The following is a 12,240-nucleotide window of genomic DNA, read 5'->3' as shown; positions in this document are numbered from 1 at the left end:
TTTGTTACCCTTTCCAAAATGTTGTAGTCACAACTGTAAAATTCGGATACTAAGGTAGAATCATTCGATTGGCAGCACATTCAGTTGCTATCAGGAATCTGTTATCTCTGTGTAACTATACGAAAGTTGTGCTATCTTAAAACAAACCTAGTAACCCTCCTAAACGGACAAACGCATTCAAAACTAAGAAATGTTTAATTAAAATTTGTCCAGTGTCTATGGAAACCATGAATCACAGCATGAATCACAGACATCTCCAATTAATATTACAATTTGTTACAAACGTAACAATAAAACAACTATACCCGCCTTTCCTGTTTGTCTTGTTTACAGCCACCAAAAAAAAAAAAAAACTAAATAAATCTGTAATTTCCGCCACTATATTTAATGTAAAATATACAAAAAACTAAATGATGACCACTTGAGACAACAAACCCAGAGAACAAACAGTTTGATTATAAATTTAAAAAATAATAAAAAAAAAACATTGGAAAATAGTGTCTGTCTGCAAAACACAAATTCCAATAGCAGCATAAAACAATGGAAATCAGAAAACATTTAACAGAAGCCCGCATGCGCCATCACTTCAAATCATCATACTCCTCCTCCTACCACGACATAAATACGTTACACTACAAATATTGTTGTCTACAGAGCCTCGAGACCATCTTCTTTAGCTTCACACTAATCTGTGTCTCACGGTTTCAGGCATTTCGAAGGACGGACGGACGGATACATCTGACTGACTGATCTTGTCTCAGTAGCTCTTGTAAAATGTTTATTAAATATTTTAACTCTAGCTACTTGTGGTGTCACAATTTTCATACTTTTTCAAATTGTTGTTATTTGTTATTGTAGAATTTTTAATGTCAAAAACTGGTGCCAAATGACATGTAACATTAAACGCCTCTAACCCAACTTTAACATACAATTTATAGAGGTTGGTCTTGCTGTAACTACTGCTGGTTATTTTTTCAGCTACTTGAACAATGAATGAATGATGGATAGAACGAATGAAAAAATCTCAAGTGGGTGTTGAATATTGTTTCGGCTTTAATTTTAATTTTTTTTGGTTTATTCTTTCAAATTTTGTGGGTTTTATGGCAGATAATAATGTTAGAAGTCAAATGAATTCTAATTATATATTTACGTACAAGTGTTTAGGAAGTGATTTATGATGAGTTGAAGTTTTGTTTGTTGAAATTATGAATATATTTATTTTTGGGTTTGAATTTTAAAATTTATTATTTATGGGTTTTTATTTGTGAGTTTATTAGGAAATATTAACATTTATTGTAGTATAACAAGCAATTGAAATTATTTCTTTATAATAATTCGAGATATTTTATGTTTTTTCGTTTATCAAATTGGCAAATAGTATTTAAAAATATTTAATTTGACAGATGGGAAATAATTAACGTTATTATTTGAATTATTGATAATTATTTTGTGAATAAAATTAAAAGTTGTGGACAGATTTTAATCATTTAGGGCTTGTTTTATTTGGAACTTCGTTTTCTATATGTGTAAAAAAAACTAAGAGCGTATATGCATTTTCCAATTTTTAATGTCGTTTTAAAAACCAAAAATTTCAAAATTATTTTTTTTGCCAAAGAAAAATGTATATTTCTAAAACGACTGCGCAGATTAAAAACATGTTAAGCCTTACTTAAAGATAATTTTATTTCGGAATTTCGGTTTTATCAGTTTATTAAAGAAACTAAAACGTTTTTGAGTTACGCGAATATACTATGTTGTGCAACCTCATCCATTTTCGAAATAACGGTATATTTCGAAAATACGAGCTAACCTAAAAAAACGGTTAGTACCACTGAATTCAGCGTACCCGAATTAGTTTAAGCCACTGGGTGTACTTCTTGACAGAAAAAAGTGACAATTTCGAGTACAGCATTTTTGGAACAGAATAGCGACCCTATAATTCTGAAAGGGCATGTTGAGTAGATAATTCCGGCTGGTCTGAATTTTTTTTTACAGTGGGTTAAAATTTTAGTTTTTTGATCGAAGGGAGCATTATACTAACTGAAAAAAATGTTGTAACTTAATGGCTGAAAGAATTCTTACTGTCAGAGTTATATTGTGGAATTTTATGGGGATAATTTTTGTGGAAGATCTTAACCCTCTATCTCATATCATTAGGGGTCAATTTGATCCTTTTTCGAGCAAATCAAAAAAAGTCCTTTCAAAAAGAACATTTATGGATTAAAATGTTCTACAAAAATGTTTGCCTGAAAACCAAAGTTGTAAATAAGCTCTTTACAATTAATTAGCAAAATTTTGAGAACCTCGGGTCTCACATTTTTTTTTAAAAAATCGCCAAAAATCCAAGTATGCTCCGAATGAGCTGAAATTTAAAATATAAATAGTCCTTAGGAGGATCTACCAAAAACATGCATACATATAGAGCCCTTAGCGCCAAATTATCGTAAGCGACATTTTCTAAATTTTTTTTATTGCAAAAATTAAAATTTTATGGACCGACTGATGTTTTAGCGTTCTCAGAATATCAAAATTGTTAATAACTTCAAAATTATAGGGGGTAAGATTTTATCGTAAGTCAATGTTTACATTTTACAGTAAACGAATTTTATCGTAAGCGACACAATGGTATAGAAAAAAAAGAAGGAAATAAATCTGTAACTTCTAAATGGTTAGATTGGTTTGAATGAAATTTAAGTTCTGAATGTGTTTGTATGAAGTTTAAGTTCTGAATGTGGACCCCATGGGCCCACCAGGGGCGCGACCAAGGGTCCTCAAATTTCAAAATTCGTTTTTATTTTTCCATTTTGAATAGAAAATTTTACATAACTGTGAAATTATATTAAAAACTATTCATAAATAACAATTTTATTTCAATTCGAAAAATTTGTATCTATGCAAAAATTCAATAAAAAACATTTTTTGTCATATTTTTCAATAAAGTATTCCATGAATTTTTAATTGTCAAAAGATATAAATATTTTTGAAAAATAGACAAATAGCTTGAACGAAATTATATAATATCGCATCAAAACATTTTTAATTCTATGTACATATAAATTTCAAAATAATCGAAAAAACCTTCTCCTGTAAAATTTGTGTTTTGTCGCTTACGATAATTTGGCGCTAATGGCTCGATATGTAAGTTATCTCTTTTAGTCCAAGAGATATTTAGGTATATATTTTTTTTTTAATTCCGCTCGATCTTTTTTTGGTTTTTTAGATATGTCGGGCGATATCATCTATATTTGCGATAAAAAACAACTTGCTAACAATTATCTCGTCCCTATAAAAAGTTACACGCATCCAAAGTTGGAACATCTAAAAATTTTCATATTTTTTTTGTATAGGGTCGCTATTCTGTTCCAATCAAAAAGTCTCAATTTGTTGGACAGTGTTATTAATAAATAAATCTCACATTTACGATTATTTAATAAAAGTCTAAATCTAACAAATTAATCTCATAAATTTAAATTCAAATAAAATTCATTAAGATTTCATGAGATGAACAAAATGATGAACACTTACCGTTAAATTTTTGCGCTTTACCGCTCAGCATACTTGACATTTTCAAAATCTGCTCTTTGGAATGTTTCTCCAATTGAAGACGTGATTGCATGGCCATTTTTGTTTCCATACTATGTGTACAGCATGTACCCACTGAGGGCGATTCACAGTAACGCAAACCCATTTCTGTAAAATAAAGAAAAAGAAAACATGAAAAATAAATAATAAATTTAATACAATGGAAAAGATAACAAATGATTAACAAGAATTTTAATTTTAATAAAGATGTCATAATCTTTAAATTACACATAGTAAAACCCCTTAAAACATAAAAGAATGTAACAAACAAATAATGAAGTACAGTGCAGTGTACCAGCATTTTCAGCAAACACCTTTAAGTATTTTCGTTTTTGAGGAATTTTAATTTACGAATTGAACTAAATAAATATTAGAATTTTTTTTTAGTAATGTGAGGTAATGCATTTTCCAAGAAATATCAACCAGCAAATGAAACCAGAAGCACTTAATAAGAATCCCAGAGTTCTGTGGAAAAATAAACATACAACAAAATGGGATGGATGGAAGTAGAAAAAGAATCATGTAAAAAAACCGAGTATTTTTTAGAAGAAAAGGTGTAAGGTATGGATGAAAATGCATTGAGATGATTATTATGAGTTGTGAGTCGTATTGATGTTTGCTTTGATTTGAACTAAGAAGTTTTTCAGTACGCTACATTAAGTTTGTTTAAGTAGTTTATGAAGAATAATAAACGCTACCGAAGAAAATTAGAGACTCTTAAATACTCTCGATATAAACAAATTAGGCTCGTCTTTAGAACAGTGGTAGGCACTCATAGCCACCAGGGAACGAAAGAGAATGAGCGCAAATCGTTAAAATTATCAAAATGTACCCAAATTGTCACAACCTTGGGAATTGTCATATAAGAAGAAATTATATATACATATGTATGTATGTCGTTAGGATTATTGAAGACAATATTTTTACACAGTTTTGCATCTGCTCTGCGAACTATTGCCTTCGAGACTTCACAACTTGTTCAAAAAATCTACTTTTGCGTTATTATTCCAAAGCGACGATATCATTGCAATCAACTACTATGACATCACATCGGGTAAAATATCTGGGGCTATGCTAAATTCATTATGAATATTTTGCATGCTTCTATAAGGCCTTCATTTTCTTTTAATAGGAGTACTTTACAGAACTTCATGGAAGGGATTTTAATAACCCTTTATAATTAGGCCTACTATCAGTTCTATAACCTGTTATCGAAAGACTTTTATTCTCCAACTTAAACATGTTAAAAACTGGATTACTAAATAAGGTTTAAAACGAAGACACCTTCAAAGGTTTTATACTGAATTCATTAAGAATACTTTCTATCCATATATTGTCTTTGCGGTTTAGTGGTCGCTTTTCTAACCACCTTTTCTATAGTATTAAAAACATAGTTTATTGGCATCTAATTTTGCTAAACAATTTTTTTGGCGAAACTTTATATTATTCTTTTATATTAATCTAACCAGAGCACCCTGATCTGGTTTTTCAGAATTATATATAAAAAGCGATTGCTGTCATTTATAAGACATCACGGATCTGATACAAAGTTTTAGCCAAGTTGTAATGAGAATAATATTGAATAATAGTTGTAATGAGAATATTGAAAACACATCAATTAAACAAATTGCTAAAAATCTTCAATTGTTAAACGCAAATTGAACAAGTAAGAGTACTATATTCGGCCGTGCCGAATCTTAAATACCCTCCACCTAAATATGATGGTATGACAACTGAAATAATATAACAATTGTCAGTAACCTAGCGTTTACACATGCAAGTAACAGTTCGAAAAACACAATACATACATACTTTTGCACTAACACAATCACACATGCAGCCACTTGCAGCTCACTGCCTACTGAATTTAGGTGGACAGTGATTTTCGACACTTTCATACAAGTGATGACAAATAGAGTTGCCAATAAATAGCTTTTAAAAAATTTATCAGAAGGTGGTAAAATAATAATTATATTTTTAACTTATTTTATGTATTTTTGTAAAAGAAAATAGTACAAATGACCACTAATGCTTATCGTTTTCGTAAAAATAGCAATTTCATTAGTTTTAATAAATAAAATTGTTACTAATATCTATAAAAATTGTTAACCTAACATTTTCCCCAGAAATTTTTATATTTGAATATCATGGTAACACTTTATTGTTATGAATAAAAATAATAAAATTTGGTTTCAAGCCGCAAATGGACTTAAAAATAACAAATGCTGATATATAAAAGGTTTATTTATCGAATTAGCTGTAATATTCTTATATTTGTGGCATTTTGAAGACATCATTCTCCTTCGCTAACATTTACAAAATGAACTTTTACTTGCATGTGTAAACGCTCAAGCAACTTGTAGACATTTCGATGTATTTTCGACATTTTCGATAATAATACGTATTATCAACTTTCATCAATCTACTTGCATGTGTAAACGCAGCGTAAGACTAGTTTACGCAGATCTAATTCAGCAATTTATAATTGAAATTCCTATTAGAACATAGGAAATTTAACAATTTATATACTTAATAATAAGTTAATACGTTAGGATCAACATTTTTCCTTTTTAACCTCAAGGGAAGATTCTTCACTGAAGAAACAGATTATAAAAAAAGGGTATATGTATTTAGACAAATTTCAAGATATTGGGTTTTGGGACTTATATGGGAGATATGACCTATTATGAGTCGATTGTCATAAAATATTTTAACGTGATTTTTATGTATTATGGATCGATATTCACAAAACTCAGTATGATTTTAAAAATTACTGATCTGTGTACTATTTTGATTCAATATATGGAACCTATGACCTATTATGGGCCTAAGTATTTGAGTGCTATTTTTGTACAATTTCATATAAACAACGCCATTAACAAGAGTGGACCTTATATGGGAGCTATGACGAATTATGGACCAATATTTAAAAATCTTGTAGTACGATTCTTGGATACAAATTACTGATCGGTGTAAAATTTTAGTTCATTATAGATTTTTTTGGATATTTGTGAAGGTTAATATGTTTTCCGAAAGTAGTTCTTATATGACCAATTATGGGCCTATCATCGTAACATTTGGTACATTGATTTTTGTATATATTGAAAAAATTTGTTTCGAATTTCAACCTGATAAATATATTTGTAAGAAATTTATGACGAGTTTAGTGATTTTCGAGAGTGGACCTTATATGGGAGCTATGGTTAAATATGGACCGATATTCACAGTAGTATGATTGCTGGATAAAAATTACTGATCTGTGCGTAATTTCATTTTGATATCGATTTGTTTTAAATATTTATTAAGGTTAATATCTTTTTCGGAAATGGGCCTTATAGGGGAGCTATGACCAATTATCGGCCAATCTGCGTAAAATTTGGTACAGAAATTTCTATGTATATACTTATTATTTTTGTTGAATTTATGAAATTTATGATTTCTAAATATAAATTAGAGATTTGTATAAAATTTTGTTTTGATATTGATATTTTTCAGATATTTATATAGGTTAATGTGTTTTTCGGAAGTGGTCCTTATATGGGAGCTATAACCAATTATCGGCCGATCTTCATAGAATTAGGTACAGCGATTTTGGTATATATTGGGACTATTTATAACGAATTTAAACTTAATAGCGATATTAATAAGACATTTATGCTTATTTAAGTGATTTTCGGAATTGAACTTTATATGGGGGCTATGGTCAAATATGGGCCGATCTACAAAAAATTTGGCGTTGTGATTTTTTTAAGCACGAAACTTATTTTTCCTGAATTTTGTGTCGATACTACAATTTGGTAGGCATTTACAGACCATAGAACTATATTTCGGGAAGAAATTTGTATGGGGGCTAGGAGAAATCATGGACCGATTCCTATAATTTTTACCAGAGTTAGTCCTTTTACTATAAAAATAATTTGTGCAAAATTTGATGGTATTATCTGCAATATATTTGCACATATAACAAAAACAATTTTAAAATTATCATGTTTTTTTTAGGTTGTCTCACATTCAGAAGTAGTTCTTATATGGAGGTTATGACCAATTATGGGCCTATCATCATAAAATTTGGTACATCGATTTTTGTATATATTGAATAAATTTGTTTTGAATTTCAACCTGATAACTATATTTGTAAGAAATTTATGAGGATATTAGTGATTTTCGGGAGTGGACCTTATATGGGAGCTATGGTTAAATATGGACCGATATTCACAAAATCCAGAAGTATGATTACTGGATTCAAATTACTGGATCTGTGCGTAATTTCATTTTGATATCGATATGTTTTTAATAATTTTTAAGGTTAATATCTTTTTTCGGAAATGGGCCTTATAGGGGAGCTATGACCAATTATCGGCCAATCTGCATAAAATTTGGTACAGTGATATCTATATATATGAGTATTATTTTTGTCGAATTTTAGCATGGTAAAGGTATTTATGAGAGATTAATGAGTACTTAATTGATTTTTTGAAGTGGACCTTATATGGGAGCTATGGTCAAATATGGACCGATATTCAGAAAATCTTGTAGTATGTATTCTAAATATAAATTACGGATCTGTGTGAAATTTTGTTTTGATATTGATATTTTTTAGATATTTATGTAGATTATTGTGTTTTTCGGAAGTGGTCCTTATACGGGAGCTATAACCAATTATAGGCCGATCTTCATAGAATTAGGTAAAGCGATTTTGGTATATATGGGGACTTTTTATGACGAATTTCAACTTAATAGCGATATCTATATGACATTTATGCATATTTAAGTGATTTTCGGAAATGAACTTTATATGGGGGCTACGGTCAAATATGGGCCGATCCACAAAAAATTTGGGGTTGTAATTTTTTTAAGCACGAAACTTATTTCTCCTGAATTTTGTGTGGATACTGCAATTTTGTAGGCATTTACAGGCCTAATAACCATATTTCGGGAAGAAATTTGTATGGGGGCTAGGAGAAATCATAAACCGATTCTTATAATTTTCGCCAGAGTTAGTCCGTTTAACATAAAAATAACGTGTGTGCAATTTTATGGTATTATCTGCAATATGTTTGCACAAATAAGGAAAACTATGTTACAATTATCAAGTTTTTTTTTAGGTTGTCTCACATTTTGGTTCATAACTCTGGTTCCACTGAACCGATTTTTCTGATTTTCAATACCAAACTGCTTAGGAGAACAATAAACATTTTTTTTGCAAGTCTACCAATTTTGTTTGCCTATTTTGGACGTGAGCGTGTTTTACACAGACAGACAGACAGACGGACAGACAGACGGACATGGCTCAATCGACTTAGAATTTCATAAGGATCAATAATATATATACTTTGTTGGGTCTCAGATGAATATTTCTCAATGTTACACACGGAATGACAAACTTATATATACCCTCATTCACCACTTATGGTGGTGGAGGGTATAAAAAGAGTGAAGGTACAGTAAATAACCAGATTTTTATGAGAACAAAGTGGAATAAATATGCTGGAAGTGGGAAGAAAAGTTGTGCAGCTATTAATGGGAGGCATAAGAAGAAAAGCCAGAAAATTTATTCGCAATAAATTACCTTTAATTTCATGTATAAAATGTTAACATACGTTGTTTCATTTAAAAGTTATGCTCGCTTTAATCCGTACCGATTTTAAGTGGCTCCTTCTTTAATTCTTTTTAACACAATGGTGGTTAATAAACTAACCACCCCATTCCATAAAAACCTTGGAATGGGATGCTTTGTTTTTATTTATTTTTCATAATAAACTAACCTTAATTAAAGTAAAAATGCAATTGTTTTGATTTTAAACTGTAATTACGACATCAATCAAAATCTTAATATTTTAATTTAACATCTATACGAAAACGTTTTAAAAGATCTTAATTAAGCTAATTTGACTTGAAAGTAAAATTACCTATATTTCATAGGCATTTGTAACATTTCCTTCAGAGAGTAGTAAGACCACCAAACTTATACACATAAAACCGAATTTTATTATTTTTTGTTAAAATGTCATTAAAAATTGCATTGCAAGATATGGTCTAACTAACAAAGACTTCATTAAATACCATTCTTTGAGATTCTATTAGGCTTTGCTTTTCAGACCTTTTAAAGAATAATCTATGAATCCATTCTAGGAGAGATTGTTTTTATACCAGACTTTCTAATAGTCCTTTTTAAGTAGGCCTGTTGCCGAAAGAATTGTATTATTTTTCGGTAAAATGTTATTAAAAATTGTATTACAAGATAAGGTCTAACAAAGACTTCATTAAATACCATTCTTTGACATTCTATTAGGATTTACTTTTCAGACGAATATATGAAGCCATTCTAGGATAGATTACTCTAATACAAGACTTTAAGCAGGTTTTTAATATTAGTGACACGATAAGGCCTTCAAACAGAGATGTTATAATTACAAGGCTGATTTAATTGTGTAATAAATAAGTCATTATTATACAACTTGCCAGTAATGGAGATGTAATAGTAAAGAGTCTTTATTAAGGCCTTTCTAAAGGACTATTTACTCCATAATATCTGCATACTCGTATTATAAGGCTACTTCTAAGTAATGTAGATGTAGTATTTAGTCCTTAAAAAGTATTGGTATTCGACGTTTTTTTAGATTTTTAAATTTATGATTCAATAAGTAATGCAACTATAATTTGGTAGTGTGTCATACGATCGACATCTATTTCAAATCTACTTCCATCTATTAGGTACACCACACCTTTCTATTTGGTCTCAATAACAACATATATAAATATATGGATGTGGATTCACAACACAATTTCATTATGAAGCTGTTCAAGACGACAACAGTGATTGTTGCGTTTGGCTGAAGATTTCGTCCTCTGTTGAACGGTGAAGTCGCGTAAACGTCAAGTAAATGCCAAACGAAAATATAAGTAAATTGTTTATTTAAGCATTTAACACATTCGCACCATTAAAACCAGCAATCAATGGTACAAAAATATCATGCAGCAACTAGCATCAATAAGAAATGAGGTAGAATCTGAGAGTGAGTGGTAGGTACTCTTATAAAAATAGGTATTATCAACATTTGTATAACAGGAGTATTGGTAATGATATTTTAGTCTTTTTTTAATTTTTAATGTTGACGTGGTTGTGTATTTCGCTTACTGGCGGACTGTTTAGATTGGCAGCCGTATTTGTTTGTTTGCCTTAAAGAAATGCCAAGAGCTTGGGTAGATGGTTGGCTGGCTGGCTGACACAGGTATAGAATAAATATATGTATGTTTGTTGACAATTTTATGATGAAGTCTATGTCTAAGCTTGCTTGAAAGCAACACCAACATCAGTCATCAACCGATTTATCAATTCTAAAGGTACCACAACTATGTTAAGAATTTTTACTTGGGATTTTTATGAAGGCTGCCTAACTCCCTTACCCATCTATAGCAGAGCACTTTTCTTAAGTCTATGGGGGTTTATTTCACATTTTCTTGACGCTCTATTATGTATTTTTTTATATGCAGCATTATGGTGTTAGAAAATCCAGAAAACAATTTACTTTGGTTCTTTGTGAAATCAATGAAATTCTTTGGCAGTTTTTTGCCATAGTTTTAGTCTACGCCAAGGGAAACTGGTAATCATTGAACAATTTTCTTTGTAAATTTACTGCATTTAAAGATTTTTGTTGAATTTAGCAATAAGAATATAAGAAACGAGTATTGATTTATTTATTTCCGGTGAGGGTATTCAGTGCAGGAAAATAAAATAAAAATATTAATGTCTGAGAATGTTTTTTTTTTTTTGTTAAATGGCAGCAATACTTACTTATCACATAATATAATATTTAGGTATTAATACAGGGTTTTAGGGGAAATTTAATTGAACGATTTAAATTGCAATAATTATTGTCATTTTATATAAAGAGAAAATACAGATTAGTAGTTGCAACCGAATTTGTTATATCAACAGAAAGTCAGTAGATGAAGAAGAATTTCGGCTGAAGCAACCAAACTTTTGTTACTCCTTCTACAACTGGGAGGATCCATGTGAAAGCAGACAACAGTCGGATTTGCCATCTCCGATTTTAATGAAATTTACCACATACATAATATATCCAACATGTTCCTCATATCAGTGACTTTTTCAATGGAAACTCATTCCGATATAAAAATATGGCAATTTGAAAATTGAAAAATTTCCCATAACTTTGAAACTACTCAAAGACCAGCATAATTTTTGAGTCCATTTTAAAGCCAAAGATATTGTCTTTAAAATGGTGTGAATAAAATTGTTTACTTCCAGAAGGTTAAAGGTCAATTTACGGAGTATAATTTCAATGTAAAAAATATCAAAGATCGCGGTGTTAAAAATTAATAAAGAACGCGGTATGAGGACACCTCATGGTCTACTTTCATATGGATTCTTCCAACTGTAAAATTCGGTTATTAAGGTTGAATCATTCGATTGACAATAAATTCGGTTGCTATCACAAATCTGTTTTCTCTGTGTAAATTAAACCTCTGCCTTAAATCCAAAATTATGTTAATTAATTTCTAACTCATTTATAATTTGAATTTGCTGTCCAAATAGTAGACTATCATTTACATTTACATTCAAAATCTTAATACAAAATTTATATTAATTAAATATAATTTTTACCATTAAAACCTTAGGAATTTATTAACTCA

The 12,240-nt window shown here is 29.9% G+C and overlaps 1 protein-coding gene across 2 annotated transcripts in view; it reads right to left on the bottom strand.

Annotated features, from left to right (window-relative positions):
- dlp (dally-like) overlaps positions 1-12,240 on the bottom strand; it is a 182,276-nt gene that overhangs the window by 20,487 nt on the left and 149,549 nt on the right. For both annotated transcript variants that reach the window (XM_065503930.1, XM_065503929.1), the window contains exon 2: positions 3,526-3,690. In XM_065503930.1, the coding sequence (XP_065360002.1) occupies positions 3,526-3,690 (165 nt within the window). The remainder of the gene's footprint in view (positions 1-3,525; positions 3,691-12,240) is intronic.

This window comes from Calliphora vicina, chromosome 3 (assembly GCF_958450345.1).
Source record: "Calliphora vicina chromosome 3, idCalVici1.1, whole genome shotgun sequence".
Taxonomy (NCBI): domain Eukaryota; kingdom Metazoa; phylum Arthropoda; class Insecta; order Diptera; family Calliphoridae; genus Calliphora; species Calliphora vicina.
Note: the sequence above shows the minus strand (reverse complement) of the source record. Positions and strands in the feature narration are given on the sequence as shown.